Source organism: Amblyomma maculatum, chromosome 10 (assembly GCF_055883805.1).
Source record: "Amblyomma maculatum isolate TAMU_Amacu chromosome 10, ASM5588380v1, whole genome shotgun sequence".
Lineage (NCBI taxonomy): Eukaryota > Metazoa > Arthropoda > Arachnida > Ixodida > Ixodidae > Amblyomma > Amblyomma maculatum.
This window is the reverse complement of record NC_139353.1, coordinates 22,926,261-22,948,475: the sequence shown is the minus strand read 5'-3', so window position 1 is coordinate 22,948,475 and position 22,215 is coordinate 22,926,261. Positions and strand designations below refer to the sequence as shown.

Genomic DNA, 22,215 nt, shown 5'->3' with positions numbered 1-22,215 from the left:
TGCCACATATATATACCGCTTATGTTCGATAATAAACACGGGTAACAGAACAAAAAGATCCACCTAGAGGCCTAGATACAAGACGTACACCTTTTCTGTATTGTGTATATGTTGTTAGTTTCTTGCACAAGCATGCCCCGTCAATATATTTCGGTATGTGGCGGGACGAAGTGATCGCTTCTATTGCACAGCCCAAGAACTCTATAAGCAAATGTCCTGCTCAACTACCTCCTAATACACTGACAGGCTCTTCAGAATGTCCGTGGTGGCGCTGGAGCCTGTGCAGCAGGCGCTAAGCTTGTACCGGAGGCGCCACTTCTCCGAGTGCGCCGAGCTCTGCGAGCGCCACAGCTCTTCCTCATCGGAGCCACAGCTGCTGCAATGGCTCGGCGTACTGGCTCTGACGCAGCATGCGTGGCTGGACGAGCTCGAGCTCGACGGGCTGCAGCCTCTTGCCGAGGAGCTGCTCGACAACCAGGCGAGGCCCTTATCTGGATGGAATTTTTATATAGCTATCTCCCCTAGGACGAAGTAGTGATAGCTACATCTACACTTGTACCGTGTACGTACATGGTGATAGCTCTAGCGTAAATGAGCATACAATGCTTGGCAAAAGGTGACCACGCTATCCCGTTAACGCGAAATTCAATGAATTGTCTGCTTAGGCAGACGTTAGTGGCCTTGGTATGACTGTCTCTGCGTCTCGTTCATGATCCCTCAATCCCCATAATACAACTGCAAGAGTGCTGATGACTATGCTAGCACCACTACGTTAAGTTCTCTTTCTATTACTACTAATATTATCGCCACCAAGATAAAGCGCGAACTCCGGAAAGTTTGTCTGCTGCAATTATCGTTGTATAGAATTATTAACGTATACAAAAAAAAAAAAAAGAGCTTATGTGTTTTTGAGCACCCTGCTAATTACAATGGAATGTTACAGGCTACGTTTGACCAAGGTGCACTGAGAAAAACGAGTGCCTAGCCTTCTGACCATACGCGTATTTCATTGAAACCTTTACGAAACATCGTCGGGTCGACGGTGAGAGGTTATATTTACTAATCAGCAGACATATGAGCCTCCTGGAATCGTCTTACGGCATTGATGATGGTGATATTTTCCACCGTACGGAGAACAGCACGCGGATTCCTAGCGGCCGCCGGCTTCCGTCATCCGCAACGCGCGTATCCCGCCAACTTCACCGTAGCTCTTGGGTCATAAGCGGCAAAGCTAGCTTGGCAGGAAGGTTGCATTTGGTGGTAGCCGCCCTTTGTGGCTTTACCTGGCGCGCTGCCAAGAGATACGGAAGTCTAAAATGTGTACTTACGATAAAAGGGTACCGGAACAGCCGCACGTTCGTTCGGAGAAACAATGTAGCTACGTAATGGAAACAGACAGCGAAATACAAGTAGGGCCTAATCACAATACAGGTAGGCTATGGGCCAAAGCCTCTTGCAGAGTAACAAAAAGCTGCGTATGACCCCAAGGACATCGCATAGGGCTGTGCGATAGTGTTGTGCGGTTAGATGACAGAAGTAAGAACTAGAGAACAAACATAAGCTATTGATATCCCGGATAAGATCATGGGGAGGAACTGGCAAGGCACATATGTAACACTCAGAAGAGATAACCAAATGTTTGTTTGGGCAGCAGAGCAAGGGAAGAGAAACACTAAGAGGGTGCCACGTGGAACTAAGAAATTGTGTGGGATGGAAAGGCCGCACCTGGAGCAAGGCAAGGGGAACAGATATCTGAAAGAAGCACAAGACGAACCTCGGCTCATTAAGATGGTTATGATAACTAAGAGAGGCAGCGAGGTTTCTTTTGTAGTCATGGTGAATATTAAGGCGAAAGCCTTATAATGGCTCACGAGACAAAATATTGTCCTGAGAACTTGTCGCGGAAGTTGTCCACATGAAGCGACACCAGTTTTAGAGAGAGAGAAAGAAGATAGAGCGTTCGAGTCCTAAGTATGATCAAGGGTTCTAGTCCTAAAATAGGGTCTGGAATTTGAATTCCTGGTAACGAGTTCTTCGAATCGCGTCACAGTTGCCATAGAAACTGTGACGCTAGCCGTTGTCAAGTCAGAGAAGTGGCGATTACGACAGAGGCATGCACAACAGATACTCCCCGTGTTAGTGCAGTTTCCCTTTATATCCTCTGGCACACGTACGACCTTTTCCGTATTAAAAATGTGACTCAACCGTTTTTTCAGCGTTCCGGCTGGTGTCATGCCATTTAGCTGCGTAATTGGCTTGCATCTGTTGGTCCAGTTAAGCGATAGGGGTTCGAACCAACTCGTGTGCCTCCAGTTGTATGCCAATCACTTCTCTACACCACGTGACCTAACGCAGCGTGCGTTTTCGTATCGGGAGTCTATGCGCGAGCGATCTTTCGACTTAATACATGTAGGCGATCCCAAGAGTGTAGAAATCTTAAAACTGGTATGACCTAGCTTACCTTGGTAGAGATGCAAATGACTTAGTCGTTGTATTTGCCATTGCCTGCCAGAAGCTCGTGAGGAGGACCATTATGGATGATGCCCGAGATTCCAACATCAACATAAAGCCCCGCTTTAACAAGTCGTAGGCTAACGCAACAGACAGCTTAATTGTCTATCTCGAGATCCAAGAGTCCTCCTGGAGAGCTGGATTCTTATCTCACCTTCCCGGCTTATTGGCCAAGGCCGAGTTGGCAGCGCTTGCAAATTCGAAGACACAGGGCACTGACGCGGTGGTGTAGTGGTTAGGGTGCTCGACTGCTGTGTCTAAGGGTGCAGGATCTAATCCCGGCCGAGGTGGCCGCTTTTCAATGGAGGCGAAAAGCAGGGCGCCCATGTGGTGTTCAATGTCAGCGCATGGTTAAAGAACCCCAGGTGGTCGAAATTTCCGGAGTCCTCCACTACGGCGTCTCTCATAGCCTGAGTCGCTTTGGGACGTTAAACCCCACAAACCAAACCACGACGGCACAGGGAATGGCGAACCGATTTGACCTAGAAAAGTGGGGCTTTGGCATTAAAAAGGTTTACTGCTGATACTTTGTGATAATGTTGCTATTCTTAAGGCGTCCACGGCGCTAACGTCGTTGATTTTATTCGACCGCGGATCGTGTTCATGGGTTAATTTCGCCACAAGGAAGACCATGATAATCCGTATAGTAGATAGGAAATACCATCAGGCGCTTTGATAAAATTGGGATATAGTATTGAGCTGAAGCATTGATGGAATGCCGAACAACATTCCACTGCAGACGACTGTCGATTTTTTTTTTCTTTACTTTGAACAAAACCGATATTCACTGAAGGAAATTACATTAGCTGAAATCAGCTCAGAGTTCGTTGTGGTGAATTCAGCAGCTCTTTTTCAAGGTGAGCTTCATTTGGATTGGTTAATCATTTTAGGAGGTAGCATGCGCTTTGAGAAGACGCCACTCATGCAGTCACTCTGATCAAGTTATTGTTTTCTGTGCGCTTATGCAGGAGCACAAATGCATGTTTGTATGACTTTTCTTTTTTCTCGGGGAATTTCTGTAACATGCAACACTTTGCAACATTATCATTCGTTATCGTGACGCTAAACTGTGCTTGAGAGATTAGCTGACCTGTGGTCATTTTTCGATAATTGGAATAACCTACGCGGCATCCCATAGCTGCTTATGACACTGCGTCAGATTCCGGCATATCAGACAATGCTGTGATTTCGACCGCTGCACGCCGATGCATTGTCGAACACACGGTAACCTTGAGAAACAGCGTAAGCCGTGTTCAAAATGCGACGCTGCATTTATCTGGAAATCACAGTCAAGTCCTCACAAAATGCGACACAGTACAGAGAAAGCATATCTGCCATTGCTCTGGAGCGGCCTGTGAAAGCTTTCCAGTCAATTGTTCGAAGATGCGCAGACAGACGCGTTCTCTCTTTTCGCGACAGGCAGAAAATCCGGCAGCAACAGGCGATCGTTCCCCTCCTTCCTTCCGTCCCTCTATCTCGGTATTACGAGGGGTGTTCGCTTTCAGCGGGGGAGTGACAGCGCATGCAATTTTTTTATCACCTGTTATCAATACGCAGGGATAACACGCACGCGCGGATCGATAACACGCATGCTATCGAAACTGCAGCGTTAGCTTATTGTAAAGGGCCACCACCAAAGTTTCGCCGACTGCAGTAATCTCTCAAATGCTATTAGTGTATAAAGCTGAGTCAGCGGTAGATTGCAAAGCTTTCTTTCTTTGCTCTCGCATATATCGTGTCATGCTCTGGAAGATAAGTGTCTGTGCTTACCATGTGAGATACTCGCTACTGTTCGCCCCCTGGTAAAAATTAATTTAATAATAATAATAATAATAATATATATATATATATATATATATATATATATATATATATATATATATATATATATATATATATATATATATCCAGGGTGGCGCAGTGGTTACGGCGCTCGACTACTGTTCCCAAGGACGCGGGATCGAATCCCGGCCTCGGCGGCCGCCTTTCGATGGCGGCGAGCTTCCTCCACATAGCCTGGCATTGTCAAGAGAACCCACTTATTCCCCCTCTCATGCATACCTCGGTCATCAGCCAGCTTTGGCGGAGGTCTTTGAGGTAGAGCGGAAGGCTGGGCCATAGTGGGTGGATATTCACCTGGGAAACGGGGTAACTGCGGTAGAAAACGCGGACTGCAGAAACAGAACTGGACACGACGCGCGCAAACTCACAGTTGAATTTTAGTAAATTAAAGACGACATACGCGCAGTGAACAAAACCACGTGCTCAAGGCCATCCGCAGAGTTAGTTCTTGGGCTAGTTGGCATTCTTGATTTATAATGATTAGTGCTGTCTTCGCCCTTCTCTTCCTTCTTTTCTTTGGCCATGCGGCCGTTGTGCTGAAAGCTATCAGCTTAAATCTAGACTATCAGTTCAGGGCCTAGGGATCGCCATTCTCGTTTCAGTATACTACTATTTTTACCGATGAAGTTTCTTACTATCACAACTATATTGTTCGACTTTTTTTTTTTATTTTATTAGAACCTCAAGAACCCCCAGATGCATGAGGGGACATTACATGCTTGCCGTGACCTCAAACAATGTTGGTTTCTTTCTAAATAGATCTTAAATATTAGTCCTGTTTGCTCATGACTCAAAATAAATTTGCACTGTCTTGTCCCTGTTCAGTTTTCATTGGGGTCCTTTGCTCGCAGGCGACGGCGCAGACGGGTCGACCGGGAACATCTCTTCGGGCTCCGGCTCCGCCGACGGCTGCGACCGGGAGGCCTGTGACGCGAGAAGGCCGTCCCCTGACTGGCTTACGGCGGAGACCCCAGTCTCGTGCCGTGTCCACCGCCCAGCTGGGCGTCGAGAGGGCGCTCAGGACCTCCGCGGGACCAGGCACGGCGGCCAGAACGGCACGTGCATAGCACACAGCTACTCTTATTGCCCCGTTCCTGCACGTGTGGGCTGTCACAGGCTTCTCTCAGAGTTATTTTGCTTCCGAAATCTTGGTTTGGGCGAAATGGATCTTGATTTTGGACCTTCTATAAGCAGCGAAAAAGACTCGAGGCGAACAGAAAGGCACACTTGCAAAGTGCAAGAACACTGGCTGTAACAACAAGTGATTTTATCCGGGTCAAGTGCCAAATAATAGACGTGCACGGGATCTTGACTGCAAGTTGGAACACAGCGCCCGCCCTGTAAACGGAAGAGCATATCTAGGTTCAAGGGCATCCGCAGATCTTCCGAAAGAGAGAGGGCGTGGGGGAGGGGGGGGGGGGGTCAGAATGCAAAGCAGATTAAACAGGCAGGCACGCAGAGTTGCGGAATGATTTAAATCTATATATGGTCACTTTGTTAATGTCTATACTTACAGATAAAAATCTAGTAATTGTTAAGGGCCGGCATTATCAAAATATATAAATTCCCACTATTAAAATCAAGCAGTATTAACTAAGACTAACAGAATGATGAAAGAGGGAGAAACAAAATCTTCTCGAGCTGGTAGAAAACCGCGGGAGCGCCAAAACAGACCACTCACTATAGAAGCAAGTGCCATAAATAGCTTCTGTAATCACAGCGAAAGAAGAGAAGGACGAAAGGAAGAAGCGCAAACACTCGGCTCTGAGGGCTCGTAATTCGTCCTCTTTCTGTCCTCGTCTTTCTCCTCCGTGATTACCGTCGCGGTAAACAACAGGCTCCTCCAAACTCTCATATCCATGTCTACTTTCCTTACGCAGCTATGACTTGCACGTGAACACAACGCAGGCTAGCCTCACGAAGTATTAAATTATGGTGCATATGAGAAAATGGAAGGTGCCAAATATAGCTGGGCGACGCTGGCACTGGTGACAGTTTTTCGCCGCTAACAGCGCATGCGCAGAGTGCTTCTGCTTACTGCCACCGCCACTCTGGGGCTCTGCCTGCGCATGTTTATTAGGGAGTGTTTACCTTGTGCACGCGCAGTCAATTCCAGGCATGGCTAACCGGGCCGACAGCCTGGCGACGATACGCAAAAGCATTCATCTGTTAAAACTATGGCGCCATGTGGAAATGATAAAAATAAACAGATGCGAAGAAACAATCGTGATGTGCTAGATGAGGACTCCCCGTTCCACAGAAGTGCCGCGGGAAGTCGTGAAGGGCAGTAATAATAAACGCTTCTGTGTCGCGAGGCACAAGCAAAGTATGCACTCAAAGCCCAGATACAAGCATTTGTTCGAGAGTCGGCCGCGCCGTGGCTCTTGCTGTCGCTTGCTCGTGACGCGTGCAATGGGTGAGGAAATCCTCGTCCGATATGCTCGAGGTGCCGCAAATAACTGCGCGCGGATTCCTTTCTTCGAATGCGGCGCAGGAAGCGTTAAGGCGTGTAACGGGGTGTGGACGACGCAGCTATAAGGAGTGTGGATGGCGAAGACAGTCGACGGGTGGTCCTAAACGTACTTTACGTCATAGACCGGAACTGTTTCATCACTCGGCGGAGTCGAAAGATTTCACATTCGAATGAAAGAGCGTCCACGCGCGCCTGACCGCGTATCTTGCCACTCTGTTTATACCGAAATGAACAGCTAAATGGTGCACGCTTCGGTGTCCTGACCCGAAGAAAGGGTGTTAGTAACAACAGCTGTCGATCTCACATTTCAGCAACGGAATATGCGGTCGTTTTTATTGCGTAACCATACTACGCCAGGTTTCAGCCCGTCGCGTAAACCAAGTCGGTAGCCGCGCCGCAGAAGAAGAAGAAGAAGAAGGAACAGAAAGAGAAGTTACGTCGGCTTTGCTTACGCAACCTACCGGGTTTAACTAAAGCTAAACCCCAGCAAATTTTTTTCCTTGCGTCAGCAAAACATGGATCCTTCTTCCTCTAAAAATCCGTTGTTGTTGTTGTTGTTGTTGTGTGTGTGTGTGTGTGTGTGTGTGTGTGTGTGTGTGTGTGTGTGTGTGTGTGTGTGTGTGTGTGTGTGTGTGTGTGTGTGTGTGTGCAGCACCTCTTCACCAGCACCCTCTGGTGGATGAAGCTCCTCACATCCGCCTTCTGACGCCTATTCGTAACAATACACATATTAACCACACAACATCAGGCCTTCATCGGAACTAAAAAAACAAGCCTCTGTAAGTCCCCATCCGTCTCACTACTCGCCTATAGAGCTCATGCAGCGGTGGGACGAAAAAAGAGACCTCGAAATAAAATGTTTAAAGCCGAAATGGGAAGGCGGCCCTTATAAACAGGAACATGAAAAATGTTAATGTGAAACCAGGAATGCTGACATATGTTTGTCGAACAAAATTCCAGACGAGCGCTGGTCAGTTCCTCCCTTACGTCACTCAGTTCAGACTTTTGATGCCTGATATATATATATATATATATATATATATATATATATATATATAAATAAGAACTGCCATGATGTTATCTCATTTTTCTCGCAGAAACGGTTGGATGCGGCGATACCGCATTTAATTATCCTTTTCTTACTAGCATAGCTTCACTTTCAATTAAAGCGACGGTTTTGTCTAATATAGAACGCTGTAAACACAGGCATGGCCGAGAAAACACACGGGACCAACTTACGCGATATCCCTCTCCCGCCCAGCAGGCCCGGCCTTCGACTGCGGCTCCTGCGGTGCTGCAGGACCTTGGCCGGCTAGGCGCCGCCTCGTCGGGCTGGCCAGACAAGCCCTGGTTCGCCAAACCGCTCTTCCGTTTCCTCTACCACCACCGGGGCGACGTCAGGCAGGTGAGAAACCACCTCAGAGACAATTAGCTCGCCAGTCAGTCACGGTGTGCCGCCGCAATAATAGCGTGCAAACTTCGGCGATCCAACCTGTTTCACGCATTGCCTAGTGAAAATTAGGAGGTATACTTACTGCTCGCGCTAGTGTTTTTGGTGCTCTCGCGTATAACTCACGAACCTTCATATTGTTCGGCACGTATTCGTGAAAAACGTTCAAACGCCCAAACATGAACGGATTCCTTCTGGTCACGTATATGCACATGCATGATACGCGGAGTGATAGGAAGCGTGCAGAGTGGATCAGAGAAATAACTCAAGTTACCGACATTCTAGTGGAAATTAAGAAGAAGAAATGGACATGGGCAGGACATGTAGTGCGAAGAGAGGATAACCGATGATCGCTTAGGGTAACAAACTGGATTCCAAGGGAAGGAAAGCGTAGCAGTGGGCGGCAGAAAGTTAGGTGGGCGGATGAGATTAAGAAGTTCGCAGGGGTCAAGTGGATGCAGCTAGCACAGAACCGGGTTAAGTGGAGAAATATGGGAGAGCCCTTCGCCCTGCAGTGGGTATAGTCAGGCTGATGATGATGATGATGATGATACGCGTAGCCGATTCTATGCAGCTCTCAGAGCTCTTGCGCTGCGGTACTCGACGCTGCAGTCCACGTACGCCCTGCAAAGGCTTACCCTTTGATAAAAAGTGTGCAAAAAGACAACCAACCGCAGGGATTACTCCTTTCGCGTGTTGTGTCTAATTTTTGCTCATCTCGGCGCCTCTAGGGTGCTTCAATCCTAACACAAACTCAAAGGGGGTGTCACCAATACGATTACATGCATCTCACTCTCACCCCCTTGCAATTACTTGTGCAAACCATGACTAGTATAAATCGCTTTTGTCCATTTTTCTTATGCTTCAGTACGAGTTAAAATCTGGGTCAGCCCTCGTTATACACACCGAAGCAATGTGCACAAAGAAGTCGCTGAAACCGAGAGACTTTGTTATGAAATCACGGAGCCTCGTAGGCAGAAGACAAAACAAGCGCATTTTTCCGACCCAATGGCATCCAACCCGTCAGTTCCAGCATCATAACTACGCCAATGGCACTATCTTCATCGCACTTATGAATGACGACGGAGCTTGGCGGCATAAGCTTTTCCTATGAGAATAGCGCCTGGCACGTTGCAGGCCTTGGAGCTTTCCGGCGGCGGTGGCGGCCATGACAGGGCGTCCGACTGCTGCGGTTGGTGGTCGCTGCAGCGTGGTCGTTGCCTGTTGCGGCTGGGCATGCTTCGTGAGGCGGAGCACCAGTTTCGACGAGCCGCCGAGGCTGGGGACCCGCTGCCCAGGGCGCACCTATGGCTGGCCAGGGTAATTACCCAGTTCTTACGCATACGTGATGACGGCTTTCATCTTGCTGCTCTTCACGCCGATCTGTGTCGATTTTGCACCGAGCAAGCAAATCTGACGAGAATATTAATGCGAATTTGCTTTGCTCACAGGCTGCCTCTTGACTTCCTATATCGCTCAGAGACAAATCTATCAATGATACTACGCCTGGCGACAACTACTGCGACGTCATGACAACATTTAGGCGGCACGGGTTGACGGGCCTCGTTTGAGTGGCATTTGAAAGGCTTCCCTCAGACGTACCAGTTCATAGCCCTTCCCAACTCTTGTCTGAACACTATACGTAGAACATGGCGAGGTCTATGGCACGGTGATCACGCATATGAAGACACAATTTCTGTTTAAAGTCGCCTTCCCGTTTTCCAGTCTTTATTTTGCACCTGGATATGGCATATGCGTCAGAGGGGATGGAACATGCAAAGCGGTCGACAGGACGTCATGACGAAAGGTAGTCACGGTAGCCAGCGCGCGGTTGCAGAGCCTCCTCATGGGCCCTTACCCCGTTTCGGTCGACCTAGAGTTGCTGCTCGTTTTCATAGGCAGCATATCTTGAAAGCGTGCATACTGCATGGGGGCAAATAGCAGGCGCGCGTATTTAATGCGTGCCCACACGGCAACACCATGCACGTTGAAACCTGAGCTGCAATAGGAACCGTGTGCCCGCCAGGAGTCTCCACCGGCGGTGCTGCGTTCAGCGCCACCAGTGGCTAGTTTGGCGTCCCGAGTGAGCGCTTTTCGCCACCATGGCAACGGCAGCCTGCGCGTCGCTTGAAATCGCAGAATACTGCGATCTACCAGCCATCCGAATGTAGAGATACTTGACCTATTTGGCGATGCTGCCGCTGTCGTTGGCTTTGCGCACAGAGAAAGAGTATATGTGCACGAGCCGTATCTTATGACGTTTCTTTACAATACGATATTTTATTGCACCTTTACAAAGTTGCGCACGTGCTTGGTACGTAAGGGCTGAGAGCTGGCAAGCCATGCCAGATTTCAGCTCCTCTATCAGAAGCAGCGATTGTATGAAAAAAATAAAGAGGGAAAAATGAGCCCGAGGAAGAATTGGAGTGGAAACAGATCACTGGCGCGAGTGCAAGCCAGTGTCATACCAAAACTGTGGGCAAGATAGATTAAGCAGTTTGCCTCTCGATGACGTCAGCTGCAACACAGGTAACGAGCAAAAATTGTAATATATGTTACACGTATTTCAGAAACCAAGGTAGCCATTTTGTCCCTAGTAATACAGTTACGTTAATCCTTAATCTTCTTTTACTACATCCACCTTACGAAAAGGTTTACATCCTAAAGCGTCTTGGATCTGTGGTGGCTCCGTGAGCCCGACAGCACGAAATTGAATGCTATATCGGCCCTTTGGAAGAGACTCGAACGCGACGGGACGACGTATCCCGGCATGCAGGTGCAGTTGCAAATGGACCAGCCATTGGCCGCTGTGGAGGCGTACAGACGCGGTCTGGACAAGTTTCCGAACGAGGCGGCCCTAATTGCGCCCATGGCGCGCGTCTACGAGGTACGATGATGAAGCGCACCATATCTGAAGTAGACACCGCAACACCTGCGGCGTCAGCGACCCTCTTTCCCCCACCAGGGCCTGCACGACCTGCAGCGCTCAGCGAAGCTATACCGAGAGTTGCTCACCCAGGACGCGGTGCACGTGGAGGCCATCGCCTGCGTCGCCACACATCACTTCTATGCTGATCAACCGGAGATGGCGCTCAGGTTCTACAGGTCAGCCCGTGTTTAGTCGAAAAAAAGGGTGACTGTCCCTACTTCTGCTCTGTACATTCCACTGATGGGACTGGGGCAGGTAGATCACCGCCGCTTTCGGCGGGGGGCTAGCCTGCCACCGAATTTTTATCTGTTGTAGGCCGTCATTGCACCCGCCACCACTTCGGTGGTGGACGACGGTTGTTGTTGCGGCGCGCGTCTTTCTTTCCCTCTTCCTTTTCTTTCTTCTCTATTTTCTCTTCTGTCTGCACGAGGCAGCGGAGGTGGCTCAGCTACAGAGCCAGTAGCAGGCCCGTGCATTTTCTTTTCCTTCTTCCTACAGCCACAACAACAACATGCTCTGTAAACAAGAGACAACCAAAGTGAGAAAATGATTAATGTCGCACTCCAAGCTCCGGGGCCCTGCAAAAACGAATTCACTGCTACCCAGAGACGGGTGTTTAGAGGACTTTTTGATGAGGTAATCTGCACTTTACTAACGGACAGGGGAAGAAGTTTTTCATACTTTGCTGTCAATCCATCCATTCATTTGTCTTCACCGGAGAGAGATCAACTAGAGGCCTGGGCAGTAAGTATACTTAGGCAGAGGGAGGCAACATAAGGGGATAAGCATGTGAATGAGGAAGGAAATTATTATATGTGAGAACCAACAAGCCCAATGCCCAAGTTTCCACCTTTTCTCCCTTTTCCGTGCCACCACCACAGTTGTCATGCACTTCTGAAATAGTTCCATTGCTCCCTTTTTCCAGCTTTTGGTGAGGGAAATAGAAAGGAATATGCTTTTGTGCCCCCAGAAAGTTGCGTTTGTGTTCTGTAAAAGAAAAGGTAATGCATTACGGTCGCATGAATATCTCTGAACGAAATTTGTTCATTTAATGCGGAAGTTACCCCAATATGTCGAAAAAAAAAATTGTCCGTCGGTGGTGTTGACCATTTGAAGCCTCCAAAACCACGAGCATGCCTCTAGCGTACAGTGCCTTCGTATTTATATACGAGTTCCTGCAGTTGTTGGCGTGCTTCGTGTTTTGTCTTATGCGGGTCTAAAAGATGTCCAAGCATTTTCCAGGTGTTAGCTTTTGTGAATCCGCGGTCCATCTGCTCGCAGATGTTGCCCCAGTTTTGTCTAGTTAAGTACAGCGCATGCTCCTCAATATCTCTGTTCTGTTTGGCCAGGAGGCGCGTACATTCATATTCCCCGTTTTGGGCAAGCTTTGCTTCTAGCTCCCTTTTCTTGCGCCACAGACCTATCAAGCGCTTCGTCTGCTTCCACCTCTTCGGTGGCTTCTTTAAATGCCGCGAGAATGTCTGTGCCCCAAGATGCTATGTCTGCGATTTCGTCTTGGGCATGAAGGTTCTGCCTCAATAGGTCCCAGTTTACAGTTGCGAACTTTTTGGGCTTCGGCGCGGGCGGTCCGGCTTCTACCGCTATCTCAATAATTTTAGCCCTCCACTACGGCTCCTTTTTCTCTCCCATCCCTTACAGCGCGGTTCAGGTGCCCACAGAAACAAGTGATAAATACTGCGCCTTTCCCTTCCTGTGAACCAATTATACGGCGCAGCTGGCTGCCATTGTTAGGGCTCATGTGCAGTAGCAGCTTGTGCTGCGCACAGCGCTTTACATGCCGCACTGAAACTTTCGCTTCAAAATCACGAGCATAGCGTTGGCAGGCGGTAGCGGGCAGAAGACATTTCTAAGGCAAGATAGCCGCGTAAGGATTGGCCGTAGGGTTGTCCAACGTTGTTCGGCAGAAGCTCTCAACTCGAACCTCTCTTGCAACATAGCGCTAAAAAGACAAGGACACAGCGAGACACACGGGACGGGCGCTCGTCCCGTGTGTCTCGCTGTGTCCTTGTCTGTTTAGCGCTATATGGCAAGAAAACAGTCACCAACTCGCCCAAGCTTCCACCCTCGAACCTCTCCTTTCGTATGGGAAGGTGACATCAGAATCGGCCTACCAGGACAGTTGCATTCACGTTAGCCCTAGGCCACGCTCACAAGCGTGACTTTATATGTGGGGCGGTAGCCTAAGCCCAAATTTCCTAACGAATTCCAAATTTCACTTCAACCTAGCGTTGAGATGAAAATCTCGAAACGCTGGCTAAGTGCACGACTGACGTGCAGGCGCCTGCTGCAGCTGGGTATGCCGACGGCTGAGCTGTACAATAACCTGGCGCTGTGCTGCTTCTACGCGCAGCAGTACGACATGGCGCTCACCTGCTTCGACCGGGCTCTGGCTTTGGCCGAGGACCAGGTGCTCGCCGACGTCTGGTACAACCTAGGCCTCGTGGCGCTGGTACGCACTCCCAAATGACTTTACTCCCAAACTTCCACGCTATGGGATTGCTAACGTCCGACTGTTCGAAACACACAGCCATTCAGGCTCAATAAAAGAAAAGAAAAGAAAAAAAAGCTACTTGGGGCGTTCACATAAAGACGAAGGGGTGCCCGCGATCATGATGTTGCAATATAGTTCAGATGGTGCAGCGTTCGGCAAATGTCACGCACAACAGCGCAGCCGCCACGGCTTCAGTTTACTTGTCACAGCCGGTCGCTAAATTTTACCGCCGCACAGAGAATGGCGCGATATCTGCGTTGAATTTATGTCGGTACGTCAGGGCAGATTAAAAACTGTCGCCCTTCCATGAAACGTGTTATTGAAACTCAAAATAGCCTATACTGAAAGGAGACTATTACACGACCGGATGAATCTGGGCAGTTCGACAGCAACATACTGATGGACTAGAACAGCGAGTCTATTAATTAATAAAGACTGACAATGGCAGCAACTGGTAGCCGAATAGCAAGGCAAACTTCTGGCTGTCTGACAAGTTCACTTTTGCAGAGCTCCGGTGACAAAACGCTGGCGACTCGCTCATTCCGCCTCGCTTTGGTCTATGACAATGGGCACGCCGAGTCGTACAACAACCTGGGCGTCCTCGAGCTCGCTAATGGCAATGTCGATCAGGTAATAGCTTGAGTCTCAGCCAAGCGTTGATGCATATAGCCAGAACAATCTGTTCTGCATGCGCTGCATTAGTACCAAATCTGCTCTCATTCGCCAATCTAACAGGCGACCTCCTACTTTGTCACGGCTGGCGAGATGGCACCTGAACTGTGCGAGGCTCACTACAACCATGCACTCGTGCTCAAACAGGTACGCTCGTTGCAGTACACATCGAATACAGCAATAACACCGATGTTTGGGCCAGTTGGTAATGATCCACATTAAAGCCCATTCGCAGCACTAATAAAACAACGACAGGAAGAAAACACACACGACAGGACAAATGCTGCACTTCCAACTAAAGTTAATTATGAAAAAACCAAGCTTAAGTACACAGCTACTATCACCTTCTGACAGTCAAACATGTGCGTCTAAAAAAGCCACTTCATTATCATGTAGATAGAGGGATGTGTCAGCACCCCATCCCTCTATCTACATGATAATGAAGTGGCTTTTTTAGACACACATGTTTGACTGTCAGAAGGTGATGGTAGCTCTGTACTTAAGCTTGGTTTTTTCATAATAAACTTTAGTTGGAAGTGCAGCATTCGTCCTGTCGTGTGTGTTTTCTTCCTGTCGTTGCTTTATTCGTGCTGCGAATGGGCTTTAATATGAATACAGCACTGTTACCCGACAGCCTTGCTGCACCCCGACGTGTGTGCACAATTACGATTTCCGTCTTTCTGCTTTCACCCGCAGACAGGAGACTTGCAAGGCTGTGCCCGAGCAGCGAGTAGGTGTGGCCAGCATGCATCCAGTGCTGACCTCCTGCAGAAGGTGCAAGCCTTCTTCCAGAGTCACTGAGAGGACCCACAAGCCGCCACTGCATTTTTATTGGGCAAATAAATTACCTTGTTCCTGTGTGGCAGGCACAAAGAAGGAAACACACTGTCCCACCCAAACACTCGGGTAATAACAACAACAACAAGGAGAAAAAAAAATCACAAGTGAATGCCCGCCTGCCGGTCCTGCCGTCCACAGGCACTGGTCTATATACACATGTTGCTGCGATGGCAAGGCGCTGCTTGAACCCTGGGTTGAAGACCTGGGGCCGTTCCGTTGACCGACGACGCTGTAGTCCTGACAGTGTGGGCCACCCGATCCAGGCGGCCTTCCCCGTGCGGCGGCGGTGTAGTCTCGGCAGAAGTCAGGTCTGTGCTCTGGCCTGACTTACAAGAGGCTTGGCTACGGTGGGGCCCCTAATACTCCTTGGTGAATCGAGGCAGCTGGACTCCGGCACAGCTTCAAGGATCAGCAAATCAAAAGGGCCACCTTGTGTTTACGTCTGTAAGCCTGGCTTCCTAAGGCTGCCACAAAGTGATGACAGTTCATTTTTGATGCAATGAATTGATCTGCTGGGGAAGACTGCGTTCGCTCTCCAGGGCGGCAATCTGCCTTGGCTCCCCCTAAGTGGCCTGCTGGCAGTGTCCTACACTTAATTCTGGCTCAGATTACTAGGCTGCAGGCAAAGGTACCTTTGCTTTCATTTCCCACCGAAGCAGAGACAAGGTACGGGTCACTAGAGCTTGGCTGCCGGCCCAGGAGAAGGCGGGCGCTACCTGCTGTTGTGGTTCACCACCAGTTGCGGCTGCCTGTGCGTCTTGGGCGGCAGCTGCGGTGTTGTCGAGGGCGGGGGCCTGAGTGGCGGCGGGGACAGGGCGGCCGCCACATCTCGGCGGGGCAGTGGGCCTGGCACCAGCAATGCTGCTAGGTCTCCGTTGTGGGCAGAGTTTCGGCGAGACAGCGTCCGTTGCGGCTGGTCTATCGGCACGGTGCGTGGCGGCGTCCTGGGCAACGTCCAGCCGCCGTCCCGTCGAGGGGGCAGCGGCGGCGGGGGTGGCGACGCGTCCCGAGGTGGAGGACCGTCGCGGGGTGGCAGCAGTGGAGGAGGCTGGTCAGGCCCGTCCGAGAAGAAGGCCGTCCCAGTCGGCGACGCCGGGTCACAGGATGATGTGGACGAGTCGCGTTTTTTGCGGGGCGGCAGCGGTGGCGGAGGCAGCAGAGGTGGCAAGTTGGGGCAAGATGGCGGCGGTGGTGGAGGCGGGTGGGACGGTGGTGCTGAAGGTGTTGTTGCAGGCGACAGGGCTGGAGAGAAACAAACGCTGTTTTTGTTAACTCTGCAGCAACTCAAATCTAGGTCACCAAGGGCCATGCAAAACAGAACTTGAAATCCTGTATATTGCGCATATAGGCAGACTAAATATAAGAAGGCTCTCCCACCTCACGCTATACTATCATGTGTTTACATGGTACTCTTATGCTCTTTTCCGCGAGACAACATCGTGGTATATGAAGCCGAAAGCAACGGATGCTTAACAATGGTGCTAAAAATGCCCACTGTTATACAGTACAGTCCACTTATAACGATAACAGATACAACGATACACTGCTTATAATGGTAAAAACCTTGGGATTTATTAGCTTTCTGATTGTCCCCATGTGAAAATAAACCAGATATAACGATCGATTACTGCCGGTATATCGGATATAACGATAGCTTTATCACCGCTCAGTAGATGTTCACCACTAAAATTTGTCTGAATGATTGATAAAAAATAAAATACTAAGAAGAGAAACATGAAAACTCAACATATGCACCGAAAACAAACTGGCGTGGAGAAATACGCAAGGACCATTACGTGCGGTGAAATAAGCGCCATCACCATTGCAATCACTGCCTGTCACCGTGCAAAAGGTGCGGCCGTTACATTATCGCCATCGCCGATTGTGTGTCCATGGAAGATGGTGCCGACCACGACTACGGCGCGATAGCTCTCAAGATGAAACATCAGGGTTTGAAAGTTGGAAGCCTCGAAAAAAAAATTACAATTTAAACGATCGTCAAGGCTGGGGATGTCCTGCAGTCATCAAGCCACTAATTGGTTTCATACACGCAAAAAATACTGCCGCCATTGTACATGCTACTGGAAGCGACACTCACAGCGATTGTCAAGCGAGCGCAAATTTCAGACTTTCTTTAAGTACGCTTAAGTTGTATTATGGCTATTGGTGTATCCTGTAATAAAGTGTTTAGAGCTCTTTACTGTGATTAGCGTTGTTCAACACGATCTACTCATCGCTGGTATGCAGGCAAGCCTTCATCGCTGGTATGCAGGCAAGCCTACATGTATGGGAAAATATGTACGAGGGTAATCCCAAATGTAAAGTCTTCAAAGGGCTGCGGCTGCAGGAAACTATTTGCGTGGCTGCTCGCCATACTGCTGTGTTCATTGTTCCCCGTCTTCCAAACAAGTCATGACTCATCGTGAAAGGGACCTTCAGTCTTGGCACGGCAGGCATTTGGAATGGAGCTCCTGTTTGTCGCTACCGCCAGGTGCGAAGTTCGCGCAGTTATTCTATTTGCGAACGCAAAAGGCGTTCAACCAATCGAAATTCATCGTCAGTTGACGGAAGTGTATGGTGAGTCATGCATAGATGTTAAAAACGTCTGCGAGTGGTGTAGGGAGTTCACAACTGGTCACACTGAAATTCATGACAAAGAAAGAAGCGGGAGACCGTCAATTTCTGATGAGACAGTCACGAAGGTCGAAGAAATGGTGGGGCAAGATCGGAGCATCACGCTCGACGAACTTTGCATATTGGTTTCTGGCGTTTCTAGAAGCACTACTCATAGGATTTTGACAGCCAAGTTGAAATATCGGAAGGTGTGCGCAAGATCGATTTTGTGAATGCCCACAGACGGCCATCAACGGTGACGCGTTGATCCTGCCGCAAATTTCTTCGGCGTTATAGAGATGAAAAGGCACCTTTTTGGATTCTATTGTTAAGGGTGACGAAACCTGGGCATTCCACTTCACACCTGAGACCAAGGATAACGTGAGTGGTGGCAATCCTCCTCACTAAAGCCGCGAAAATTCGAGCGAACGCAGTCTGCCGGCAAAGTCATGGCAACTGTGTTTTGGGATGCATGGCGGCGAGCTGGTATGACATGGGCATACAAAAATTGCCCCAGCGTCTGCAAAAATGAATAGACCGCAACGGCGATTATGTGGAAAAGTAGAAGAATGGTCTGCCTTTTAAGTGATTTGTAAATTGCTTAAAATAAACCTTTCTTTCGATTTATAAAAGTACTGGAGACCTACATTTTGGGTGACCCTTGTAGGTGTGTGCTTTGTTAGTTTTTCCTTTTTATTGCCGGTCAAGATATAACAATAATTGGTTATGACGATAGATTTTTTCGGCTTTTTCAATATCGTTATAAGTGGACTCCACTGTACTGACATGCAACTAATACTTTGTGAAATCGCCCTTGACGGCAAATACACGCGCTGCATGGCTTTACATAGATCACACAAATGATGCCACGACGAAGTGGTGAGTGCGAAATGTCTCGCATGCTCCTTGTATGGCTGTCTGCAGTTGATTGAACGTAGCCGTGTGGAGATCCCGGAATGCCAAATGCATCCTAATAAGCCCCGAAATGTTTTCGATAGAGATTCGGTCACCATCTGCTGGTAATCCCTCTCGCGTGCGGATTCCCAGATGTTTGAGCAGTGTGCCCACGACATGCTCTGCTCGGACAGGGCGCCGATCGTATTGGAAGATGAACAGCTACCACTGAAAGGGCCACCATGCTCATAGAAGAACAGTTCTTGCTGAAACGTTACAGCGGTCTTCATCGCTGATCGCACCCCAAACACTGACAACGCATCGGCTGCTTGACAGGGTGCTTGTCATATACAGCGCCATTCCTAGACATGTAGCAATGAGCACTCCAGTTTGTTGAAACTCTCACCGAATGCTGGACTACAAATTTGTAAAGACCGATAAGCTCACACGTGAGAGTGAGGCTGAAGCTTTGCGTCATCGGGGAACACTCGTAGCTAACGCGGGGCACGAGACGGCGGCGACGCAGTGAGCATCCGCAGCTGCTCCTGCTGCCAAAGCCGTGGTCTCTCCACTTCTGCTGATGATTGTACCTATTGCTCGCCGGCAAAAGTGACTGGCAGCACAAGCGAGCAAGGTAAACGGCAACTAGTTCAATTAGTATATTTTTTTCAGCAATGAGCAGAATGAATTCGCATACAAAATTATTTGACACAGACCTAGATGCATTCTGGCAGGAACGAGTACTACTCGTAACTCTTCTGAAGCTACTTTTTGGTGCCACAAATAGTTCAGCTCTGCGTAAAGATCAACGCCTCAAATTGGAATAAATTTCTAGAGGAAGAAAATAAATAGAAGTTTGGGATCAAACCTGGTGCCACTACCGCAAGTAACTTCAGCATTTTGTGACGTAAATTGCTCTGAGAGAAGTCAATGCATTCAAGAAATATAATTCTGTACTTTCCTAATGAACACTTTAGCAATTCGTCATCATTGCATGGACAAACAACTTGGCTCACAATCTTGAGCTGACCTCTCCCATTTGCTCTCATTTCATGTGCAAACAAATAAGCGTTGTGGGCTGCACAAAGATATACAAAGTTATATAGAACACCGCTGGAATGCTTGAGTCAAACAGAATAATTAACTAAGAACAGAATGCTGCTGCTTGTTGTTACAATGCGGGTTCAACAACAACAACAAAAACAATGAAAAAAGCAGTGACGAAAGAGTGCTTCCCCCTCACAATCCAATGGACTTACCCGCACCAATCAGGACCGGGGCAAACACACTGGAGTCACTATGCTGGACGTAGGGGGGCGTCAGCGGAGTGGAAGGGCTGGTGGGGGGCGTGGCGTCTTCGCCTTCAGAGGCCGGAGGGGCACCACCCCAGCTGGGCAGCACCTGGTGACTGCCTGCTGATCGGGTGAGCCGTGGCTTGATGCCTGGGGACTTGAGGGGCAAGTCGGGCCACTTGCGGGGCTGCACAAAGAGGAAACGGCCACAAGTTGGCCAACTTCACACCCAGGAGCCAGAAGACGGGCACACAAACATTATGATACAGGCACAACACAGTAGTTACACAGTAGCCACACAGTAACCATCAGCCTTACTTTGAATTCTATTGTGGCTTCTGCAAGGCCAGTTGCTATACACATTTCCTTAGAACATTGAGAAACATGGTATGTACATATATGGAACAGAGAAAAAGAACAGCAATAAAAATGTTTAACTGCTTCTCTAGTCTTCTGCCAGCAAGATGTCGGAGAAAGAGACCACCCATCAGAGTTACGCAATATCAAAAATGTGCAACTTGTAGATCACTGCGGCTCTACGCCAATGCTCAATTCAACAGCTTATTTAATTAACTCCTGTTCTGCCGAGTGCAAAGATATTATCGAGGTCGCATGTCCAAGTCTCTTCATCACAGTCGTTGCATAGCGCTTAGAACAATGGTATAAGAAAGAAAAAGGAAAAAGAAAAGCACTCACAAACTTGGGCGGCTGCTTGCAGCCCCGGGGTTCGATCTCCAGAGACTTGCTGTACAGGTAGTCGGTGAACTCCTTCTCTGTCATGTCACCCTGGGGGTTCAGGTTCTCTAGAAATTGCTGAGAAAAAAGAAAAAAAAAAAGGGGAAGGCACCTTGAAGCCACACATATCTGGCATGACTTCCCATCGACCCAAATCAGAACAAAAAAAGTAGACAGTGCATTCCAATCCACTTCCATAAGCTTGCATGAAATTTGTGTGGTTCACATTGCCGCCCCGTTCCATGAACCATGCCTTCCAAAATTAGCTATGACTGTCTCACCCGTATGTCTGGCTGGACCGTGAGGCAGTAGGGCTGGTTCTGGTACTGCTGGATCTCGCCCGTGATCTCTGCCACCTTGCGACGCTTGCTGAAGTTGATGAGGCCTTCATGATTGGGCAAGAAGTCCAGGTTGCCTTCCTCAATGTGCAGAATGTTCGTCAGGTACATGCCTGCACGGATTGGCAGTGACATTGTCATTCCCATGCCTCAGTCAGACTCTCCAGGCAGCCTTCAATAAATACACATTTACAATAATTCGACAAATCGGATACCAAAGGAAGGAAGGCGTAGCAGGGGGCAGCAGAAAGTTAGGTAGGTGGATGAGGTTAAGAGGTTCGCAGGGGTCAAGAGGATGCAGCTAGCACAGGGCCAGTTTAATTAGAGGAATATGGGAGAGCCCTTCGCACTGCCGTGGGTATAGTATGGCTGATGATGATGACAATAATCCATGGAGAACCCCACATTGCGCTGTTATGCAATCAAGATGAAGAATGCACTGTGCTGTTCCGTTTGAAGGGTGGGCAAAGAGAGAGATAGAGAGAGAGAGAGAAACTGAATCACTCATGCATAGCCCTGAGCATTCCCGCATTAAAGACAACAGCAACAAGGATGCATATCCAATGCCCTTACAGACAGCCAAGGCTTGGAATTTTCTCAGCATTCAAGAATGCACTAGTAAGTAGTGCACGCTGTTCCTAATTAAAACTGCACCTCTTGTGAACACATGCTGCATTGTAATTATTGGCAGAACATTCTTGCAGGCTAGTTGGTGCATGAACTTTGCTGCAAGCTTAGCGCAGAGAAACAGGGACAATAGAAACACTGTCTTGTCTCGTTTTCAGTGTTTATATTGTTCCTGTTTTTCCGCACTAAGCTTCCAGCAAAGTAACTATTGCATCTAAACAAAAGTGTAGTACTGTAACAAATGGCTTGAAATATAAACAAGGAGATGACATCCTTTTAGACTACATAGCTATGTGAACACGTCGACAATGTTTATTTGTGCATATGTGCGTATGCACACATGTGTGTGTGTATAAATTTTTCTTTCTTTGTGTCTCTAAACAAAACAAATGCCACTTAAAATGGCTCTTGTTCCCCGCTGTCACTCCCTTAGCCACCTGCCAAGGATTTGAATCATTCCACTTCAAAGACAAAAAATTACAGCGCA

The 22,215-nt window shown here is 48.6% G+C and overlaps 2 protein-coding genes across 2 annotated transcripts in view; one reads left to right on the top strand and one right to left on the bottom strand.

The window, feature by feature from the left end:
* Positions 1-256: 256 nt before the first annotated feature.
* On the top strand, positions 257-15,300 carry BBS8 (tetratricopeptide repeat protein 8). The gene is made up of 11 exons (XM_084581215.1): positions 257-478; positions 944-959; positions 5,179-5,408; positions 8,091-8,231; positions 9,414-9,596; positions 11,053-11,163; positions 11,242-11,381; positions 13,504-13,675; positions 14,225-14,347; positions 14,453-14,536; positions 15,086-15,300. Exons 1-11 carry the CDS (start codon positions 257-259, stop codon positions 15,188-15,190), a joined length of 1,527 nt encoding a protein of 508 aa, XP_084437341.1. The 3' UTR covers positions 15,191-15,300.
* Sos (Son of sevenless guanine nucleotide exchange factor) overlaps positions 15,202-22,215 on the bottom strand; it is a 34,480-nt gene continuing 27,466 nt past the window's right edge. Inside the window, exons 21-24 of the mRNA XM_084582220.1 lie at positions 21,045-21,214; positions 20,725-20,841; positions 19,996-20,215; positions 15,202-16,471 (exon numbers count right to left, since the gene is read on the bottom strand). Coding sequence (XP_084438346.1) covers positions 15,942-16,471; positions 19,996-20,215; positions 20,725-20,841; positions 21,045-21,214 — 1,037 coding nt within the window. The 3' untranslated portion in view covers positions 15,202-15,941. The remainder of the gene's footprint in view (positions 16,472-19,995; positions 20,216-20,724; positions 20,842-21,044; positions 21,215-22,215) is intronic.

What these genes read in the sequence shown, in the direction of transcription:
- BBS8 (XM_084581215.1), top strand. Translation starts at nt 257, where the DNA reads ATGTCCGTGGTGGCGCTGGAGCCTGTGCAGCAGGCGCTAAGCTTGTAC. An exon ending in CAGGCACGGCGGCCAGAACG is followed by an intron (nt 5,409 to 8,090) that starts GCACGTGCATAG and finishes CCCGCCCAGCAG; the next exon opens with GCCCGGCCTTCGACTGCGGC. An exon ending in CGCACCTATGGCTGGCCAGG is followed by an intron (nt 9,597 to 11,052) that starts GTAATTACCCAG and finishes CCCGGCATGCAG; the next exon opens with GTGCAGTTGCAAATGGACCA.